The sequence below is a fragment of the Pygocentrus nattereri genome, chromosome 21, assembly GCF_015220715.1.
Source record: "Pygocentrus nattereri isolate fPygNat1 chromosome 21, fPygNat1.pri, whole genome shotgun sequence".
NCBI classification, from domain to species: domain Eukaryota; kingdom Metazoa; phylum Chordata; class Actinopteri; order Characiformes; family Serrasalmidae; genus Pygocentrus; species Pygocentrus nattereri.
Window position 1 is genome coordinate 3,232,332 of NC_051231.1, and position 22,669 is coordinate 3,255,000.

The 22,669-nt window shown below is 42.3% G+C and overlaps 2 protein-coding genes across 2 annotated transcripts in view; one reads left to right on the forward strand and one right to left on the reverse strand.

The window, feature by feature from the left end:
* Window positions 1-7,252, forward strand: part of LOC108438618 (bactericidal permeability-increasing protein-like) — a 25,245-nt gene extending 17,993 nt beyond the window's left edge. The window contains exons 8-16 of the mRNA XM_017716548.2: window positions 857-948; window positions 1,047-1,223; window positions 2,768-2,827; window positions 4,185-4,352; window positions 4,438-4,505; window positions 5,735-5,777; window positions 5,864-5,927; window positions 6,008-6,084; window positions 7,001-7,252. Coding sequence (XP_017572037.1) covers window positions 857-948; window positions 1,047-1,223; window positions 2,768-2,827; window positions 4,185-4,352; window positions 4,438-4,505; window positions 5,735-5,777; window positions 5,864-5,927; window positions 6,008-6,084; window positions 7,001-7,042 — 791 coding nt within the window. The 3' untranslated portion in view covers window positions 7,043-7,252. The remainder of the gene's footprint in view (window positions 1-856; window positions 949-1,046; window positions 1,224-2,767; window positions 2,828-4,184; window positions 4,353-4,437; window positions 4,506-5,734; window positions 5,778-5,863; window positions 5,928-6,007; window positions 6,085-7,000) is intronic.
* cdk5rap1 (CDK5 regulatory subunit associated protein 1) lies at window positions 7,157-21,641 on the reverse strand. Its single transcript, XM_017716547.2, has 13 exons — window positions 21,014-21,641; window positions 19,194-19,297; window positions 19,074-19,108; window positions 18,882-18,982; window positions 16,823-17,027; window positions 15,647-15,767; window positions 12,587-12,820; window positions 11,364-11,461; window positions 11,199-11,254; window positions 10,981-11,111; window positions 9,708-9,857; window positions 7,859-7,999; window positions 7,157-7,447 (listed from the first exon to the last, which is right to left on the reverse strand). The coding sequence occupies exons 1-13, from the start codon at window positions 21,288-21,290 to the stop codon at window positions 7,337-7,339; spliced, it is 1,764 nt and encodes a 587-aa protein (XP_017572036.1). The 5' UTR covers window positions 21,291-21,641; the 3' UTR covers window positions 7,157-7,336.
* Between the last annotated feature and the right edge of the window lie 1,028 nt (window positions 21,642-22,669).

The following is a 22,669-nucleotide window of genomic DNA, read 5'->3' on the forward strand; positions in this document are numbered from 1 at the left end:
CCAGTGAAGGGAGCGCAGCAGTGGGGTGACGTGGCTGAACTTGGGCAGACTGAAGACGAGCCGTGCTGCCGCATTCTGGATGAGTTGCAGAGGCTTGATGCATGGGAAGGGAAGGCATGGGAAGACCAGCCAAGAGCGAGTTGCAGTAGTCGAGCCTTGAGATGACAAGAGACTGCACGAGCACCTGGGGGGCCTCTCGGGTGAGGAAGGCTCGGCTCCTCCGGATATTGTACAGGAGAAACCTGCATGACCGAGTTAGTTCGCAATGTGAGTCGAGAGCTTTAAGTGCTGTTTATCTGATGGGGGACAGTTGTGGTGTCTACCAGGTCCTGCATGGTTGTTATGACCCATATTTTACTTATCTTATAACTAATCTCCTCAAGAATATTTACTTCAGCCATTTTAGATGCACAATTGCTTGCGTGATTGCTTGAAGGGTCTGCTTGACGGGGAACATAACGTCAGCGAGATCTTTGGGAGCAGCTTTTGTTGGAAGGATGCAGCTGTGATTTGTTGGTTTTAAGATTGGAAGGATGGACGATGGAGTTAAAGTAGCAAGAGAGTGCACAAAAGTGAAGAGTGGACCAATTAAATGCTGGAAGATATGATGTTATACTCTGTGTTGGAGGCTTTTACTTTTCACTATTTTCAGTACACATTGTAATTTCTGTAGATATCAGTGTCCTGCTTTCAGCTTTACTACAACTGTAAAATTAATAACTTAACAGCCATTTTTTTTACTTATTGAATAAAAAGGTGGTCTCAGTATTTGCGCAGTGTGTTTACACACTTCTGCTTAACACCCTCAAACTGTGCAAACAGAACCAGAACCCAGACAACTCATCTTTTCTTTTAGTTTTGGCTCAAGTCGACAAGTATGCCGAGATCGAATATTCCATGGTGGAGTCCCCTGTCGTGTCTAATTCCAACATTGATCTCAGTTTAAAGGTGAGCGAGCTTCTGTTACACTCGAGCCGAGTCACACTTGAAAAGAATCCAGGCAGGTATCAGAGTTTCTGCCCTCTCTCGCCCACCGTTCTCTGTAGGGGGAGTTCTACAACATCGGGCAGCATAAGGAGCCTCCTTTCTCCCCCAACCCTTTCTCCCTGCCCCCTCAAGATAGCAACATGCTGTACATCGGACTGTCCGCCTTCACCATCAACTCAGCAGGCTTCGTTTACAACAGCGCCGGAGCCCTCAGCCTCTACATTACTGACGACATGGTGAGCACAAAACACTGGCGGCTATCACTCAGCAGAAGATGTGGATCTAATATTTAGAGCAGGCCAGTGCAATTCAGCTCTGGGGCCGTATTACAGAAAATTCTTAAGTCTGAGATCTGCTTTGTTTTCATGGCAACTACAGTTAAGACTGAACAGTCCTTACATCTATAATCTGATCTCATTTTCAGATGAGAAACAGAAACATCCTAAGTTGCCAAAATATCCTATATATTTTCTGAACTTTAAGATAAACCCCAGAACGTCTTAACTTCTGTTTTACCCGTCTGATTCTATTGTTTTATGCAGTGACAGACAGCACAGTTCACTATAACCAGCATAATGACGCTAAATTTATCTACACTGAAAACGCTGCTTTGAATTGTTTTTTTATAAGTGTTTAAAAGCCCAGATGCTGCCGACTTGAACTCCACTGTTCCACTGATTACCTTCATGTGTTAATGTTGATGATGAAATATTAGTGATGGTGCTGAATAATGAGGAGACAGAGTGTGTCTATTTATTAGGAGGAATAGCGTTAGCGCGCTCGGCTAAAGTGTTTGGGAAATGGAGACTGAAACTGAGAGCGGCGACGCCCTGATAAACAGGGAGTGCCGACACATTCTTAACTTAAAGTTTATCACACTTCAGTTTTGTTTGACTTTCTTTAAACCAGTAAAGACCAACTGCCGTGTCCGTTACAAGCAACCGACCAGATACAGCTGAAATGTAAACACGTAATCAAGTGAGTTAGCCACAGCTAACGTTAGCTACTGTTACTGATGTCAAATAAACCTAAAGCATGATAAACTGAAAGTTCAGAATATTTTCCCAGCACCCCCTACTGTTTATCACAATGTTGCCGTCTCCACAGTTTCAGTCATCCTTCATCAAACTGGTGACTGCCCAATGAGAGCACTGCTGACTTAAAGGCTGTGGTATAGAACAATCCGTTTAGTTTACGAGTAGCAATGATTCTGGGCTGGTGATGGATGGGTAGAAAGATGTTCTATTGAACAGCAGCCTATTCCAGCCTAACAGCAGGAAAAGAATGAGCATGAACTAGTTCATTTTTAGAAGTGTGAACTTGGTTCAAAATTTTTAACAATGAACCATGAACATGAACTAATTCATTTTCATTAGTATGAACTGAACTTTGAACTAGTTCAGTGTTAACTTTAACAACATTGCCTAAAACGCATGTATAAGAAGAAAAAACTCCTGAAGTTGTGCTCCAGGCAGCTCCTGTTCAGCTGAATTGTCTGAAAGTAGCTTATTATGCCGTTACCTTGGAAATTATTTGTCTTTTTAATAAGATACGCCAAGACTCTCCAGTAAACAAGTCAACCAACGCACAACCTTGTCTTTATTGGAGTTGGCAAGTTAGCTGTCTGTCTAGTAATGCAGTGGAGACTTGTTACAAGGGCAGAACACCATCAGACTAATGGCGAACATCTTCAGTATTATAACAAGTGCAGAAACTTTGATTCAATGACATCTGTGCCTAAAAACCTTCCCTGACTAATAACTAATAACTTCCCTGACAGATACCATCGGGTTCCCCCATTCGACTGAGCACTAAGACCTTTGGAGCCTTCATTCCGCAGGTACAAACTAGTGCATCTTCCATTCATCTTATGCCAAGGTTTGCTAAGAAGGCAGACCTTTAATACATAATGAAATATGGTTTAGAGTGAATCAGATCCATAGAAGAGAAGCCTGATCTCATGCTAATGCTGCACAGTATATCATTTGCTAATCATTATTGCGAGATGGGCTTTAATGATTTCTAACCAATCACAATGTGGGCTGTGAGCATCCTGAGCAATCACAGTTCCAGATGAGTTTCCATGAACAAAAGTCAAATATTTTGCTCTCTACTTAAATCAACAGAACATGAGAGGAAGTGTCTTTTAGCGGAATAACATCACGGCTGTGATTTGGTCCAGGATGTTCGTGATAACACGCTCCTCGAGTGTTCTGTTGCTTTTATACACCAGTTAAATGAATAAAGTAAGAAATTAATAAACTGAAGTTGTAGTAGAACTGTAGTCTGATCTTCAGAGTCGGACCAAATCAGACTGAGCCATAAAACTGACCCAATATCAGGTTCGGCTCAGTTTGGTCAGTTTCTCCAGATCAGTATTAATGTTGTTTTGTTCCAGCCGGTCTGTAAAGCTTCTTACAGCCCGTTTAGTTTGGCGAATGGTGTTGGGTTCATTTCTGGCTGATTCCAGGTTGTTCAGCTGTTCTTCTGTCACAGCTGCCGACTGAAAAGCTGCTCAGTGGAGACGACAGTTTGGGAATTTAGTGTCGTCTCGTCTTCAGAGTCGGACAAAATCGGCTGTCGGTTAAATGTGATCTTAACAGTGTAAGGAGTAAGAATAAAAATTTGTTGCTTAGCAACAGTGTCTCAGAGGAGTGATTGGAGGAGTTTGTGAAAAACCTGTGATGTTATGGTGAAATATCAGCCAGTAATATATAGCCAGAAATATCAGAGTCGGACCAAATCGGCTGTCGGTCAGATGTGATCTTAACAGTGTCCGTTTTCTGTTTGTGGCAAAGTAAAAACGTTAAAATGGCTTGATCGTCTCCTACAGCTGTCAAAGTCGTTGCTTAGCAACGGCGTCTCAGTGGAGTGATAGTGTTTGTGAAAAACCTGTGACGTTATGGTGAAATAACGCCTCTCAACCAATCAGCTCGCGTGGCCGAAACTAACTGTTGTATAACAGCATTTATCATTATCAACAATGGGGAGTTTGTTTACTAAAGGAGAATTTCTCAGCTAGCTAGATAACTTAAGCCAAAGAACAAGCGAGTCCAACAGAATGAGAGATAAAGGACAACCTTGTTAGATTTCTATTCAATGCGAGGGTAAATTATCCAGCTGTTTCGTGGAATCCCCACTCAAACATGTTTGGGAGGAGTATTCCTCTAACGCTTCGGTCTCGGTCTCTCTGTCAGATTGCTAAGCAGTACCCAGGCCTCATGATGAAGCTCCTGGTGAAGACGGTGAAGGAACCAACCATCACATTTGAGCCTGACAACGTGACTTTGCAAGTTCAGAGTGCAGTCACGGCTTATGCTATTCAGCCCAACAGTACACTGTCTCCTCTCTTTGTCCTTAACCTGGTGAGTCATACAGGACGGACCCTGGGGCACCGTTTGGGCTGGAGATAATGTTTTCTATGAGACTTCATGTGTCTTCTGCCCACAGAATGCTAGTGTGAGTGCTAAGATTTATGTGGAGGGCGTTAAAGTGGCTGGAACTCTGACCCTTAACAAGTAAGTCAAAGAATAAATATATAAACTAATGCGCGCCCCTATGCTGCCCGTCGGACGTTTGTGGACTCTTCGGTATCTGTTTCTAATACAAATGTGCATGTTAACATACACCAATCAGCTATAACATCATGACCACCTCCTTGTTTCTATGCTCACTGTCCACTTTATCAGCTCCACTTACTGTATAGCTGCACTCTGTAGTTCTACAGTTACAGACTGTAGTCCATCGGTTTCTCTGATACTTATTTTCAAAGCGTAATTACACTGGGGGTGCCCAAACTTTTGCATTGAACTGTATGTTACAATGCCTGTAAAACATGAAGCTGAGTATTGAGGCAAAATATACTGTTTCATATTATACTTAGCAAAAATTAGCTTTTCTTACTTCACTGAAAAATAACAGTAAAAGTTGGAAGGGCACTGTGTTCATAATAGAGCAGCGTTTCTCAGCCCTGGTCATGGAGGCTCACTTCCCTGCACATCGAAATGTTTTCCTTGCTTTAACACAACCATTTCAACTCACTAAGAGGATGTTATTGAGCTAATTAGTTAGTTCAGGTGCGTTGAGAACAGGGAAAACCCCAAAAAGCAGAGGTGGGCAGAAGCCGCTAAGCTACAAGCAACAAGCAAGTCTCAAGTCTTGACACTCAAGTCCCGAGTGAAGACAGTCGAGTCTAGATTCAAGTCCCGAGTCAGTACAGATGAGTCCCAAGTCAATAGTTCTAGTCTTCGAGTCCTAAACAAGTCCGTCTGCGTTCTAACAATAAATCAGGCTTTTAATGGCAGCATGTTTTTAGTGCATGGCTGTAGATTCATTTTGCATTTATTTTTTTAAATCTAACTAAAATACAAAGACTGTGCTGTGTATGATTCTATAGAACCTTTATGAGAAGGGTTCTATACAGGACCCAAAGGGTTCTATTGTTACATTTAAAAGCTTGTAACAATAGAAGATGACTTTTGAGTACGTCTAGAGTCTTTACAAGTCTTAAGGCTGAAGTCAAAGTCATTGGTGTTCAAGTAAAAATTGAGCCGCAAAGGTTTAGCTTTTCTCGAGTCGAGTCTCAAGTCATCAAATTTGTGACTCGAGTCCAAGTCATAGGACTCGAGTCCATGCCTCTGCTAAAAAGTGCAGGGTAGTGGGCCTCTAGGACCAGGGTTGAGAAACACTGTAATAGAGCACCACATCCTCTGCATATCTGTTTGTCACCTTATTTGTTTTCTCTTAGAATTGACATGGCCTTAGCAAAAAGCTATGTGGGACCGTTCGAGGTAGGGGAACCAACAGACCAATCTAAAAAGTTCTACTGAAGAAACTAATACAATCAAACCACTAATACAATGAATATTTTCAACAGGTGAAATCACTTAACAACATCATCCTGATGGTTTTGAAAATCATGGTTATACCCAAGGTTAATGGTGAGTACATAATGTGATCATATTCATGATTTATTTAGCTGGAAAGCATTTTTAATCTACAAACCCTCCTCTCTCCCCAGCCCGCCTAGAGGAAGGTTTCCCTCTACCTGCCATTGGAAAGATGAACCTGGTAAACACTCAGCTTCAAATTCTGAAGGTATGAGTCAGATCTTATTAGATCTATTATCACAAATAACTAGGACTAAGGCCCAGTCCTATCTCACCCCTCGCCCCAGCCGCTTAGCCTTTACTCCTGTTTTGCGCAGTCACGTCTAGGGGGTGTCCCAATATTTGTTGAGATGGAGGGGTAGGGTGAAGCATTAGGGCTAGCTGACCCTCCAAATGGAGTTTTATAAGAAAAAAAGAAAAACTGGTAAGATGGAGCACAAGCGACCAAAGAAACCCACAAATGTGAGAAGGATATCCACTGTTTTATCTTAGTTTAATGTCTTTTCAGTGTATTTTGGTCCTTTTCTTTATAACAAGCATAAAAAATAACCAATAGTACGTTAATGTCTCGGTAGCTAGCTGGCTAACTTTCCCGTTCCACCTTAAATAGTCCAGCAGTTCTGACGCCTGAAGCACCAGAATGTACCTGCTGCTCCATTTAAGGTGGAACGGGAAAATTCGAGCAAGAATCTGGAGAATCTCTGACTTCAGCTTCATATCACTGAAGAATTAGGGGGGGGGGTGATAATAAATAACTGCCCCCCTCTTTGAAGGCGTATGATCCCTAAATGTAACTAAAGCCCAGCAGTGAGGAGCTGAACTTTCCCCTCCTCTGCTGTCCCTGCAGACGGGCAGGGTCGCCTACAGAGCGGCGCTAGTAGCTGTTAATGAAGTGATGCTCTTTTATTAGAGGGTCTCATTTCAGAGGGAAGATCTCAACCACTGCCCTGTAGCTCAGGAACAAGGGGTGACACTCGAAAACAAGAGGTAGGGGTAAAAAGACGAAATGGGACTGGGTCTAAATGTTTAAATATGCTTTTGTAAGTTCATTGCAGTATTGCAGTATTACGTATACCGCCCACCTATATTCGAACCTTTATCATGACTACATGTTGTTTTTACAGGGCTACATGTTGATCGGGACAGACGTTCAATTCACACCCTGAGCCTTACTTGAAGCCTGCAATCTTTAAACTGCCAACGCTGCATGACTTTCTCAAATGACTTTGCAAAAGCGTGGAAAATGTGATTTGCCAGTGAAGGAAATTTGCTTACGGAAGAACATTTAGATGTAGTTTAATAAAAACAGCTACAACATGAGCTTTGTATGATGTCCAACATGATTTTGAATAAATAAATATGCAATGTTCTCTTTTTAATGTTGTTTCTTGTATGTGCTTTAAATAGTAAAGTCCATGTTGCCCACATTCACGCTGTACAAAGCCAGACGAACCTGCAGGTTAACATGCAGCTGCTTGGTCATTCAGAAGCTCCTCCGTTCTTCTGCCGCCACTCAGAGAGGTGTGGCTGATTGCTTCACCTCGCAGGCTTTGGGAGTTTGTCGAAGTAATCTGTCAAAAGGAGAGCAGCAAGCACAGCAATACAGCAGTTAGTGTACAGATACTTACAGTAGCCTACACAGCATTTCTGTTTAACTGATGATACACGTTTCAGTTTCCCAATAAAGAGGCTGCTGTTAATATTTAAGGAATACAGTCTCAGCCTATTTCAAAATGTGTTCTTTCTTAAGGTGCCACTGCTGACTGTATCAGTTATAAAGCAATCTCCCGACTGTTTTTATGAATAAACAAGTAACCATTAAAAAAGGCAAAATATCTAAAACAGATCTGAATTTACATTATAAAAAATTCTAAATACTTTGTGAAAATATAATCTAGAAAAAAAATCAAGAAGGGAAACAATGATCCATTTTTTAAATGAGTATTGATGACAATCCTAATCCTATAAAGATAAGCACTTACCTTCACTAGTACATAGTCTCCAGCTTCAATAGGGACCATACTAGTGACTGTAGTCTGAGAGGGCAAATCCTTTTTGGGGAAAATCACCTTCAAGTTCCCATCATTCCGACCACAAAGCTCCTGAGATGACCGTTTACTCTCCTGCAATGCACAGAAACACTTAAGTAAAAACGGACATCAAACTTTTCTAACATTAGAGTGCAAAGACTTCAATAAGCAACTCCAAGAGTACCAGCAGACAGTAACACAGTTTTATTTCAGATTACCACAACGCGTTAGTGTTCAGGGGGAACTGCATCGATCTTGTCAAATTAATTAATGTAGAGCAGAGAAGTTCAGTGTGAAAAGCGCTTTTCCACAAAAATGTACAGTCACTATTGTAGTCCTAGGAACCAGACGTCCGTATGTCTGCACCACAAATATCACAATTTTATCTGCTGTCCAATGTGACCGGTGAACCTACGTGTTTTGTAAGTTTTGGTCCGTCACACTGATGATGGTAAAATAGTGCTAAATCGAAAAAATACGTTTCTTTGAGTTCTATTTTTTCCTTACAACGCCTGCATGGACCTCTCCGCCCTGCAGGCCTTTGGGGGGACGGTCTGACTGCAGAGCCGCAGATTTACACACCAGCAGATTCACTCCAGCAGAAACTGGAATCAAGATAAGAAACATTCATGACAAATAAACTAGTCGTCACTGGACGCCGAAGACGCATCACTGTTACCCGTTAGCTCAGAATAGAGCGTCGAAAACGGGCCACGAAAAAATATAAAACCCATCAACTTCCCTTATCGCCACATCCGACCTCATAAACTGGTAAGCAGAGTAGCAAGTAGTTCGTTACTAAGACCAACACTTACAACATCGCTCTGTCTCTCTCTCTCTCTGTCTCCCTCTCTCTCTCTCTTTCTGTCTGTCTCTCTCTCTCTGACTTTCTGTCTCTCTCTCTCTGACTTTCTGTCTCCCTCTCTCTCTCTCTTTCTGTCTGTCTCTCTCTCTCTGTCTCTTTCTTTCTCTCTCTCTCTTTCTGTCTCTCTCTCTCTCTGTCTGTCTGTCTCTCTCTCTCTCTCTTTCTGTCTGTCTCTCTCTCTCTTTCTGTCTGTCTCTCTCTCTCTGTCTCCCTCTCTCTCTCTCTTTCTGTCTGTCTCTCTCTCTCTGACTTTCTGTCTCTCTCTCTCTGACTTTCTGTCTCCCTCTCTCTCTCTCTTTCTGTCTGTCTCTCTCTCTGTCTCTTTCTTTCTCTCTCTCTCTTTCTGTCTCTCTCTCTCTCTCTGTCTGTCTGTCTCTCTCTCTCTCTCTTTCTGTCTGTCTCTCTCTCTCTTTCTGTCTGTCTCTCTCTCTCTCTCTCTCTCTTTCTCTCTCCTTCTGTCTGTCTCTCTCTCTTTCTGTCTGTCTCTCTCTCTCTTTCTCTCTCTCTCTCGGTTTTTAGAGGAAGCTCAGAACTAATCCTGGAATAATAGTTTATATTAAAAATACATTTTAGTCCAAAACTTAATAACAAAACTATCACAAAACAATGTCTCAGGCATCAAGCCATGCACTCATAACCATTTTATGTAATAACTTATCAAGATGTAACTTCAAGGAGCCACTAAACGCGTCAGACGTCTGGTTCACACCAAACCACTCTGAACGATTTTGTTCCCATCTAAACCACTGAATGATGAACAATTTTACAAAATCAGTGGAGTTCCCCTTTAAGTAACAGAAAAATGCTACCATTGTTAATAATGAATGAAAGCTAGTAAGTCCTGATTAGCATTATGCAAATAAATGAACTGGCACCTACTGCGATCACTCATCACCATCTTAAGATGAAGTATTCCCCTCACACTGTGATACTCACTCCTTCCACTAGGACGAGCTGTGTACTGCCGATGAGCGTGGCGTTCACCTTAGCTGCCTCCTCTCTGAACACCGAGATAAGCTCTTCCAGACGTCTCTGCTTCACCTCAGCGGGGACGTCGTCCTGGAGACGGTGGTACGCATGTGTTTTCTGATGAAAGCAAAATCAGACATTATGATCCCAAAGCAAAGCAACACCAGCTGCACACACAGCAACCTTTAAAGCCCTCAGAAAGCAAAACACTCAGCAGATTCATCTTATACACCAGAGGATGGCCATGCCTGAAACCCCAAGGGAATCGTGATTCGGGAACCACATCAGTTCACTATAATACTTTTCTATATATTTCCCTTATTTCCAGTACAGGGATTAGTGAGCAGCGATTAGGGGATTATATAGTGCTCCTGATTTTCTAATGTAATGTAATTTCTGTTCATGGGTCACGTCCACTTTTTTCATCCATGCATAGGAGTCACTTTTGTTACTGATCGTCCTTCATGGAATATCCACTATTATACCACAGCTCCGGCCACGCAAGATGATTGGTTGAGAAGCATTCTAGTTGTGCTGATATTTCACCATAACATCACAGGTTTTTCACAAACTCCTCCAATCACTCCTCTGAGACAAATTTTAAGCAACAAATTTTTACTTCTTACTCCTTACACTGTTAAGATCACATCTGACCGACAGCCGATTTGGTCCGACTCTGAAGACGAGACGACACTAAATTCCCAAACTGTCATCTCCACTGAGCAGCTTTTCAGTCGGCAGCTGTGACAGAAGAAGAACAGCTGAACAACCTGGAATCAGCCAGAAATGAACCCAACACCATTCGCCAGACGTGTCTGATCTTCAGAGTCGGGCCAAATCAGACTGAGCCGGAAAACTGACGCAATAAAAACAGAAAAGCTGCTCAGTGGAGACGACAGTTTGGGAATTTAGTGTAAGGAGCTGGAGAACGAACTGCCGGCTGAGCAGCGAGTGGGCGGAGCTCGTTACTCTGACGTAGCAACGAGCTGCTCGTTAAGGAGCTGTAATTAAGAGGAAGGAGTTGAACATTAAAACATATTAAAGCCGCGTTCACGGCCAGTTTATTCATTTCTTACTGTATTTATTTACCTGCTGTATTAAAGCAGTAGAGCACTCGAGGAGGGAGTTATCACCAATAACATCACGGCTGTGATTTGGTCGTAGGAGATAGAGCAGGCTTCTTGAGTACGCTCAATAAGGTGTACTTTTTACTCTCACACTCTCTGAATGTTAAGCTCACCTTCCTCATACTGTAGGCAAACAGGAATCCTATGTTGTAGCCTACTTCCCTGAGAAGAGACAGGGTCTGATGGTGGTCCTCCTCCGTCTCTCCACAGAAGCCTGTGATGAAGTCACTGCTCAGACTGACCCCTGAAAGTAACAGTCATATATTCTTTGAACACACCCCTTCATTCGATTACTGCCTTATATTCTGAACAGTTGATAATGACATGAGACCTGGTATTATCTTGCGAATGTTTTCCACCAACTCAAGATACGCTTCCCTGGTGTACCTATGAAAACAACGCAGAGTAAGATGGATTAAAGCTAACAGATGAAATTAATCTAGACACACTTCACTGGTTCTGTGATTAGCTATAATATCGTGATGTTGCGTCTCACCCACGTCTCATTGTTTGTAAAACCCGACTGCTGCCACTCTGAGCTGGCAGGTGGATCTGCTTGCAGATATTCTTCCTTTCTTGGATCAAGTGTAACACCTTCAGGGAACACACACACACACACACACACACACACACACACACACACACCACTTATTGGACCAGCACAGCATAAAGCAACAAAATTTACACAAAATTTACACACTGCTGGACAGACCAATAGAATTAGTTTCATCTTATACATCAATCAGGCATAACATTCGGACCACCTCCTCGTTTCTACGCTCATAGTCCATCTTATCAGCTCCACTTACTGTATAGCTGCACTCTGTAGTTCTACAGTTACAGACTGTAGTCCATCTGTTTCTCTGATACTCTGTTACCCTGTTCTTCAGTGGTCAGGACCTCCACGCTGGAGAATGACCCACCACCCAAATAGTACCTGCTCTGTGAGGGTCCATGGGGGTCCTGACCACTGAAGAACAGGGTAACAGAGCATCAGAGAAACAGATGGACTACAGTCTGTAACTGTAGAACTACAGAGTGCAGCTATACAGTAAGTGGAGCTGATAAAGTGGACAGTGAGCGTAGAAACGAGGAGGTGGTCAGAACGTCATGCCTGATCGGTGTAAATACTTGGGCTTTATGTCAGATGATACCGTCTTTTAAACTGCATGTTTAACAAATGAAGTTCAATTTAAAGTTGGGATTTTATTTTAAGAACAGCTTTCGCTTTACCCAACAGGCATGACAAAAACAAGCTGAAACGACCTTTTTACCTATTTTAGATTATGGTGATATTTTATAGGTATACTTCAAAGACAACACTGCACTGTTTATCATTCTGCATTAAGATTTATAACAGGCGCTAGATATTCAGCTCATCACTGTGAACTCGGTTGAAATGACTGGCTGGCCTCCACTTTCAGTGCAAAGACAAATTTCTTGGAATTTTTTTTGCATATAAAGCGATTATTGGTCAGCTTCCTTCATATTTGTCTGCATTCTTTTCAACAAGTCTCAGTACAATTTACGTTCTAATAGTTGTATTCAGCTGGATGTTCCGATAGTACAGACTGAATATGGCATATCACTTGTAAAAGATTTTTAATCTCAATGTGATTACCCTGGTTAAGCATAGATAAAATTAATTTTAAAATAAAACATTATTTTTCAGCATGTCTGATGACCCAACAGAGCAGTACAATTTTTTTTGTCATATACCTCATCTGGAAAGTCTTTGGGATGTGGGGAGGTGAAGCGTATCCTCATGTCAGGGTCTATGAGGGAGACGCGGTCCAGAAGTTCGGCGAATCGCAGCCCGCCCTGCTTGGCACGGTACATGGTGCTGAAGCCTCGACTGAGGCGCAAACCGGCCTCAGAGATGCTGAACTGCGCCTCCGAAATGTCCCTGTAGCTGTTCACGTTCTGCCCCAGCAGAGTCACCTCCTTCACACCCTGTAACCAAACCAATTTCACATGATTAGAGTTGGATTTGGCCAAGTTTCAGAAAAGATAAAGGGCCCCCACAATAGCAAAATAAAACTGCTGTGTCTGATCCACTCATACCAGCACAACACATACTAATACACCACCAAGTCAGTGTAGCTGCGGTGCTGAGAATGACCACTGAAGAACAGGGTAACAGAAACAGTATCAGAGAAACAGATGGACTACAGTCTGTAACTGTAGAACTACAGAGTGCAGCTATACAGTAAGTGGAGCTGATAAAGTGGACAATGAGCGTAGAAACGAGGAGGTGGTCAGAATGTTATGCCTGATCGGTGTATATTAACATCATAATGAAAATAAAGTAATTAAATATACAATAAACGACACCTATAAAACCTACCATGATGATAAGACATGATCGTCGAGTTTATTCACAGAAAAAAACAGGCTATGACTGAAACTCACGAAAGCCAAGCTGAGGACGATCAGAGCCGTTAGGAATAAAACCTGATGGTTTAGCTTCCTATTGGGAATTGGCTTGATGGTTGCCAGATCTGGAATCAGTACCAAAACACCTGATTAAATTATTTGAACCCTTTATAATATGATATCAATCAGGAAAACACAGAATACCTTTAGTAAGAACACCACCAGTAACCAACGGACAGTTTTAATGGGTTCTATAGCTTTTTTTCAACAGGGAGGTACATTAAAAGGAATTCTCTAGTTAGTTATGGACAGAAAATTGATTAAGTGATGATGTCGCTAAGCAGCAGGAGCCAAATGTTAAAGTGCCGTTGGGCTGCTTCTGCCGTCGTGGCAGAGAGTGCATGTGCATGTGATGCCACTGAGTGCATCTGTCTGAGAGTGCATGTCTGCAGCCAGACTCTCCTGAATGAGGCACAATACAGGGCAGCCAATCACAACCTACCTACATCAAATCTGAAGACACACTGACAAAAACAGCCTGTGAAATTCTACATGATAAAGAGGAGTCGACAAACGGTAAAGCAGAAATAAATTACGACTGTTTATGGTACATAAACCCTCACAAATTATAAGTGGGCTTCAAGGGGGAAAAAGCAGAAAGCAGAAGAATTCCAAAACAATGGCTGTGTTAACATGCAAGGATTTTTGCCAATCCGATTGATTACATTCCGATTATAAATTAAGACTGAGATGTTTATATGCTCACCCTATTTAACAAAATAGTTTGGTAAACGTTACCATGACAGCAAACATCAGGTGAGGTTCAGTCAGAGTGAGATGAGCAGCAGTGAGCAGTGCTTGTTTTTCTGCTTTAAAATGACGTCAGACTCAGGAAAACGTCCTTCACACGTCCTTATTAAAGAAGGCCGAGAGGAAGACGTCGTGTTCTGAGACGCATAAGCTGGACGTCCGTCCCGCCGCCGTCTTTTAAAGATCAGAGCATGAACTTCGTCTCCTCTGCAGACCAGTTTCTGCTCCGCCGTGTTGAACGGTATAAACTCTCACTGTGACGCGACGCTCATGCAGAACGGACTTAAACTTTCCGATAGGGAATGTAATCGGATACAGGCGTTTACACAGATATTATTCTTCTATTTAACGGATTATTTACAGGATTACCCACCTCAATCAATCAGATAGAAATCGTATTCCGAATGGTCTCAATCGAACTAGACTATTCATGGACGTATTCAATTCTTGACTATTTGTCAGATTATTAACGGATTATTAGGCTGCATGTAAACATGGCTAATGTTACAGAGTACAGGCCTAACACAATCCCCCACAGAGTGGTGACCAAACTCACAGACTTGGGACTTTCACAACCCACCTGCCTCTGGATCAAAGACTTCCTGTCCGACCGCACCCAGTCTATAAGATTGGGTCTCCATCATTCCTCCACCCTCAAACTCAGCACTGGAGTACCACAGGGGTGCGTGCTTAGCCCGCTTCTCTATACTCTGTACACCTTTGACTGTGTCCCCACCCACTCCTCCAACACCATAGTAAGGTTTGCAGTTGACACGGCACTGGCTGGACTTATCTCTTGAGGGGACGAGACCGCTTACAGGGATGAAGTCCAGGGACTGGCTGAGTGGTGTTCAGGAAATAACCGCACCCTGAACTCCTCAAAAACAAAAGAACTCATTATAGACTTCCGGCGGAAAGGAGCAGTCCCCACACCACTGTACATCAATGGGGACTGTGTTGAAAGAGTCCCTTCCTTCAGATTCCTTGGCACACACATCTCTGAAGATCTCTCCTGGGCCACCAACACCAGTCAAGTTCAAGAAGGCACAGCAGAGACTCTACTTCCTGAGAATTCTCAGGAAAAACAACCTTCAGGAGAAGCTGCTGGTGTTCTACTACCACTCCACCATTGAGAGTGTGCTGACATACTGCATCTCAACGTGGTACAGCAGCTGCTCAGTGGCACAAAGGAGAGCAATGCAGGGGGTCATAAACACGGCCCAGAAGATCATCGGCTGCCCAACATCCTGAAGGACACATTTCACCCGGGACATCATCTGTTCGACCTGCTGCCCTCTGGTAAACGCTTTAGGTCCATCCCATCCCTGACAACCAGACTTAAAAACAGCTTTTACCCCAGAGCCGTACGGGAACTGAACACTTCCAAACACACTGACTAGGACTTTCTATAGAACACTGGGCTCAGTAGAACCGAATGAACACCACCACAGCTCTTTACTGGCACTGACTTCATAGGACACAATACACTGTTCCAGTGTTCCACTCCACCTCTGTATCTATTTATTAAGGCATCTCATCTTATCATCTTATCTTATCTTTAAGGAGGTGGGATGGACCGTCGAAGTGAGATACCTGGTCAGACAGCATGCGGACTTCTTCCAGTATGGAGGACAGGGGTCTGCTTCTCTCTCTCCCCCGAGTAAACGGCACAACGCAGAAGCTGCACATGTTGTCACAGCCTCGCATGATAGACCTACGGTAAACACAGAGGGACAAAATACAGTCAAATACAGAGCCGCCATGAGGACTGCAATCGCATTAAGGACTGTAAAGGAGTTTGCATCAGTAACATGAGATGGGAGATTGACACAGACTTATTGTTTGAAGTGGAACATCAAACAGCATGAAGAATCAGTGAAATACAAAGACAGTGCCTTTGAAGCCTTATATCACTTTCATCCTCAATACACGAAAGTCTTTGTAATGTCTCAGCTAGTAACCAGACAAAGTAGACTGATAAGTGATTTCTAAGAAAGTTTTGGATCAGGCATTTCAGGACCCATGTCTACATAGTGCAGTCTGTATAAATGGGAGAGTGACCTTTGTTTGTTTCTTGCTTTTGACTTGTTTTGTTTTGTTTCGGTCTGTAGCCACGTTTACATGCAACCTAATAATCCGTTAATAATCCGATTAATAGCTCCATTGGAATAGAATACATCTATGTAAACACTAAACTAGTCAGATTGAGGCCATTCGGAACACAATATCTTTCCGATTGAACGAGGTGGGTATTCCTCTAAATAATCCGTTAAACAGAAGAATAATATCCGTGTAAACGCCTGTATCCGATTACATTCCCTATCGGAAAGTTTAAATCCGTTCTGCATGTGCGTCGCGTCACAGTGAGAATTTATACCGTTCAACATGGTGGAGCAGAAACTGGTCTGCAGAGGAGACGAAGTTCATGCTCTGATCTTTAAAAGACGGCGGTGGGACGGAAAACAAGCACTGCTCACTGCTGCTCATCTCACTCTGACTGGACTCACGTGATGCTGGTTGTCTTGGTAACATCTACACTAAGCGGTTTTCTACGTTTACACATCATTTTGGATTAGATTACTTGTAGTTTGCATGTAAACTGAGATTTTCCATCAGATTGTTGAGTAGACTGAGAATATAAACACCTCGGTCTTAATCTGTAATCAGAATGTATTCAAACCGGACTGGCAGCAATCAGATACTACAATAACAATTAACAAACAACATACAGAGCCTTGATTGAAATCCTTTAAGATGTGAGGCACTTACACAAAAGCACTGTGGCCCGTACTGTGGATGGGAATGACGTCAGCGTAGGTTTCTTCAAGAGAAAGCAGGACGTTGCTGGCCCTCTGTCCTCCGTGGGCGAGAGTCAGCAGCCTGGGCAAATCTCTGTAGGCATCTGGCCCTGCAACGACATCCACCAGCTTCTCCTTCTCCAACAACTCCGTCTTCAGCCTCTCTGCCATGCAACCTAGAGCACAGATGGACAATACATTGATATGTCATTCTTATAAGGAAAGATCACAGTATGCTTTCCTGAGCATACAGCAGGTTTCAAACACTATTAAAATGACAAATTAACAAGGATTTTTATATTCTTATATTATTATATGATTTATATTCTTATTGATATTTTATTTATCTAAATGATTTTTTCTTGCTGTTGAATAAAACAACTTATAGTACAGTTTCATCAAAACGAAATATAATGATAAGCATTGTGTATCATGATGTCCTGCATTATTTCAGCTCCTTTATTATTTACTTCATATATAAATAACGCTGACGATCATCTGAATGACTAAGATACTGATGATATACCTGTCCTACTTGTGCTTCCTCTGTGGAATCAGCCGTAATAAATCTTCACAGTAAAGAGCATTGAGCATCATCCAATACTCATCAGAAGATCTTAAATTAGTTCTTAATGGATCCAAGACCAGGTTTAGGGTCTTTTCTACATCCCTTATATTTTGTATATGTATGTACAGAAGTGCATATTAAGACCCTGTCAAGTGAAACACTTGACACTGCAATACAAAAACCTTGGAAGATGGTTAGATAATAAATTGTCATAAAGAAACTGTAGTGCATTTAGATTTATAACTGAAGATGGATATTCTACTTTCCATTGTGATCCGTATTTAAATGTCCAATTTAAATATTTTAATTAAAAAAAATCTCTTGGCCAGCTGGTTAAGCCTCAACTACTTAGCACAAAAAGCTTGTGTGACCATTTTTCCCCCTCAATAAGTTTAATTCAGCAAATAAACAATAATTGTATATTAATTAAATGTGCAGAAGTGTGTTATCTGTAGAGGATGTGTTTACTTATTTGTCAATTTGACCACACACACCCAATAAAACATTATATAAAATATATATATATATATATATATATATATATATATATATATATATATATATATATTTAGGCAGTAAGAGTTCATTTTACTACACAGAAAAATACTGATCTTAGAATAAATATAAACTTAAAATTAATAATGTAATAAAAATATAAAATTTTATTACAATAAATAGTGACTTCAAATTTCAATATGTTTGTTTAACAAGCTCCTAGTTTGGATAATTAGTGCTTTCTTACATTAAATCAAGTGTGCTGGTCACTGATTTGAACAAATCTGTACAACGCTGGGGGCATTCAGGAGACATCATGAACCAAACCAGCTCAATATATCAACCCTTTTTTTTACATAATAAGACTTTTTTAAGACTACTTTTTACTGTATTAATGTTTATCTGCATCTATTCTAGTGACGTAGGCGAATCTGCTTAAGTGCCAAAGACTTTTTGTATTTGTGGATTCATTTTTGTACTGGGGTACCCCTGAAAACAAGGCCTTAGGTTGTCTTCTCTACTGATATATTTCAGTTTTAAAAAGTAGTGCAATATTATATTTTTGCCATATTGCCCACCTCTAGCCTAGAAGAGGGCAGAAATGTACAAACGCCAGGCCGAAACGCACATTTGTAAGTAAGTTAAGAGATACTTTTTTGATCCCACAAACGGGGAAATTCCACCTCCGCATTTAACCCATACGTGAAGTGAAACACCACACACACTAGTGAACACACACACACTAGGGGGCAGTGAGCACACTTGCCCGGAGCGGTGGGCAGCCCTATCCACGGCGCCCGGGGAGCAGTTGGGGGTTAGGTGTCTTGCTCAAGGACACCTCAGTCATGGACTGTCGGCCCTGGGGATCGAACCGGCAACCTTCCGGTCACAGGGCCAGATCCCTAACCTCCTGCCCACGACTGCCCCCATTTGAAGCAGGTTGAAGAGCGTAAAACACAAAAATGACCTAGGATTCCTATCTTCAAGTGACTGTTGGCCTTTAGGCGCTTCTTCTTAAGAGCTGTGAGCTGTTTGAGTCGGTTCCAGATGGTCTGCTCTGCCTTTTCCCTGCATAAAAAGAGACAACGGCATTGAATCCAAACATCCAACCAAATATGTAAGGCATTATGAATTTACGGTTTATAGCACAAGAACCAACCTTACGGAACACGTGACGAGAAGCACCACGTCTGCCTGTGGGAGAAGTTTGAGAAGGATGAAGGTGAAGGCATTCACATGAAGGCAGTGCTTTAAAATACAAGAAGGGGCAAAGACTCACCTCTGAGAGTTCAGACGTCCTCAGATATCCTCCCTTCTGCAGAACGGACCAGGCAATTTCAGTGTCGTTCACGTTCATCTGACAGCCGTAAGTTTCAAAGTACACTATAAGAGATGATGAGAACATTAAAACGGACATAGATACGAACACACGTCCACTGGTTAAGCATTACTTAAGCAAATTACTTGTTAGTCTGAGTGAAGCGCAAGTGCGGCCGTTTGCACTCAAGAGTATTTTTCACAGTAACGAGTGAAACGAGAACTGGAGAAATGCTTTTAATCTCCTTATACACGTAATATTTTAAATCAAGAACTTCAGTTGACTGAGCTTGAGCTTGTCCTATTAAGTACTGTTAAAGGTTTAACCGAATGCTTGCAGACAAAGGGGCTGGAGGTCAGGGAACTGGCCCTGTGACCGGAAGGTTGCCGGTTCGATCCCCTCGGCCGACAGTCCATGACTGAGGTGTCCTTGAGCGAGACACCTAACCCCCAATTGCTCTCTGGAAGCCGTGGATAGGGCTGCTCACCACTCAGCTGCAAACCACATACACACTAGTGAATGCACACACACTAGGGGGCAGTGAGCACACTTGCCCAGAGCGGTGGGCAGCCCTATCCACAGCACCCAGGGAGCAGTTGGGGGTGAGGTGTCTTGCTCAAGGACACCTCAGTCATGGACTGTCAGTCAAGGGGATCAAACCGGCGACTTTCTGGTCACCCTTTCTGGTTCCCTGACCTCCAGCCCATGACTGCCCCATGTTCTGTTGATTTTCTAAGTGAAAATAAGTGAACACCTCCTCTAGATAAATTTAAATATGTTAAATAAAACATTTTTTCTGCAAATATATTTTATGCAAGTTTAACCTTATTCTCCAGGGTGTATTTTGGTTTGTCCATCTGAATTTGTGACCAAATCATAAGGCGAATTATTCAGTAACTGCATGAAATAAATGTCATTTTTCATTTTATTTATTTATTATTTTTGGCAAAAGCTCCTCAGATGAACAGAACGTGTGTTTTATGATCTCCACATATCACTACACGCTTCATTCACTGCTGACAGCCAAAAATCTCCGCCGCTCTTTGTGTTGTTCTCTAAAAGTGATGTTTCCAGAGCAGATCACTGAAGAGACGCCGTCTGTTTATAGTTTAGAGCCCAGATTTGGGGAAAAACGGGTCGACTTTCAGTAGAAAAACAAACTGAGTTCAGCTTCTTTTATTATAAGGGTTTAAAATGACGTCATCGTCTATTAGACTGGAGAGAAGAGCTACAGCCTCACACGACGTCCAGCTTCTGAATGGAGCTTATGGAATATGAACGTTATGAAGAACATGACCGAGTGCGTTTTGAGACCACCGATGGTCCCGAGGAGTTTAAGAGGTTAAAATATGGTTAAAATAATCATCTCATTCCCACGCCTTACTAAGTCATGGCCACACATTAGGATCTCATGACCACACGTTAATAAGGCATGGGAATGAGATGATTAACTCGTGGCCAAGACTTAGTAAAGCGTGGGAGCGAGATTGTGGCCACGAATTAATCATCTCGTTCCCACGCCTTACTAAGTCGTGGCCACGCATTAGGGTCTCATGACCACACGTTAATAAGTCGTGGCCATGACTTAGTAAAGCATGGGAACGAGATCCTAATGCGTGGCCACGATCTCATTCCCACGCCTTACTAAATCGTGGCCACGCATTATTTTACTTATACAGGATGTCACCAGCGGGGCTCCGTAGTGTATAGGAGGTGTAAACTTACTGCCACTTATAAAATCAACAAGCAGTCAAAAAGCTTTAAATTCAGGCAACACAAACCTCTCCGCACATTCGCCGCGGAGACGCGGGGCAGACACGGCTCTTCACGCCCAGTCTGTGGCTCTTCAGGCGGCGTTTTGTTGGAAGACGCCCTGATGAAGTCGCGAAGGTCCGGACCAGAAGACAGTCTGGACTCGAATCTCCTCGCTCGTTTCTCTCTCTTCTCGCCGGTGTCCTCAGAAGAAGCGGAGCAGCGGCTGCTGTATCTGGGGGCTCTTCGAGGCAAATATGTTTGCACAGAAAACGCAAAGAGTCTGAGACCGCTGACCAGCTTCATGTCCAAATAAATAAATGAAAATAGAATCTAAAAAAAATAAATAAATAAAATAAAAAGTCTGAATAAAACCAGTGACCAGGACTCGGAGCCGAGCCGCTGCGGCTAAGCTGGAGCGGCTAGCACGACTGGCTAACAAGCTAACCTACGCCCGTTTATAAGTTCGCCCTGAGAAGCTGAGCGAACAAACCCGAGATAACAAATTAGTACAAACACTAGCGAGGAACCCCGCCGACTTAACGCCTTCGCCAGCTCTTACAAAATAACAGAAATGTGATTTTCATTCGCTTGTAGCCTCACAGCGTTAACTGTTGATATTGCCGGCTAGCATGGCTGCTAACGGTTGTGCTTTTCAAAATAAGAGTTCCTCAAAATAACGGTGATTAAAGGGGGTTCAGCGCTGACACGGTTAAATTATCCTACCCCAAATTGTCAGTATTTTTACAAAGGTAAGTTCAGGACCGATAGTTTTGTTAGTAACTGTATATAATTCGCGCAATCACGGACTTTTATTTTTGCAATTGGGAATTAACAGCAGAATCTGCAGTTTTTAATTAACACATACAGTACCAGATCCAGGGGGTTGAAGCTTTCTCTAGTGTGTATGAACATAAATGAAAAGGGGACTTATTCAAAACTGTATTAATTCATTAAATACTGCAGAGGGTTTATTCAACACGCCACGTTTACATGCAGCCTGATAATCTGTTAATAATACGACTAATAGCTCAATCGGAATAGACTAATCTTGAGGCCAATCGGAATACAATTTCTCTCCGATTGAACGAGGTGGGTAAACCTCTAAATAATCAGTTAAATAGAAGAATAATAGCAGTGTAAACGCCTGAATCCGATTACACTCCAATCGGAAGGTGTAAGAACATTCTGTGCATGTGCGTCGTGAAAGGTTTATACCGTTATATAAGTTTATACTCTGAGCTTTAAAAGACGGCGGTGGGACGGACGTCCAGCTTATGTGTTTCAGAGCACGACGTCTTCCTTTATAAGTGCATTTGAAGGACGTTTTTCTGAGCCTGACATCAGTTAAAAGCCATTAAAAACACAAGCACTGCTCACTGCTGCTCATCTCACACCAACTGGAAACTCACGTGATGTTCGCTGTCATGGTAACGTTTACTCACAGCGCTGCTCCATACATGCGTGTAATCTTGCATTGGATTACTTGTAGCGAGCATGTAAACAAAGATTTTAATCAGATTGTTGAGCAGAGTGAGCATAAACACCTCAGTCTGAATCTGTAATCCGATTGTATTCAATCGGATTGGCAATGTATGTAAACACAGCCACTGTAGTTAAGTAACGTAAGAGCACAGTATTCCGTACACTTGCAAACTTTCCTGTTTGTGTAATAAAAAACACTT

Bases quoted from the DNA above. Each gene is read 5' to 3' on its own strand.
- cdk5rap1 (XM_017716547.2), bottom strand. From the start codon at position 21,290: ATGAAGCTGGTCAGCGGTCTCAGACTCTTTGCGTTTTCTGTGCAAACA. The intron at 15,768-16,822 runs GTAAGTGCCTCA...TGTTTACCGTAG, and splicing joins ACGGGCCACAGTGCTTTTGT to GTCTATCATGCGAGGCTGTG. The intron at 12,821-15,646 runs GTATCTCACTTC...GTTTGGTTACAG, and splicing joins TCCGCATGCTGTCTGACCAG to GGTGTGAAGGAGGTGACTCT.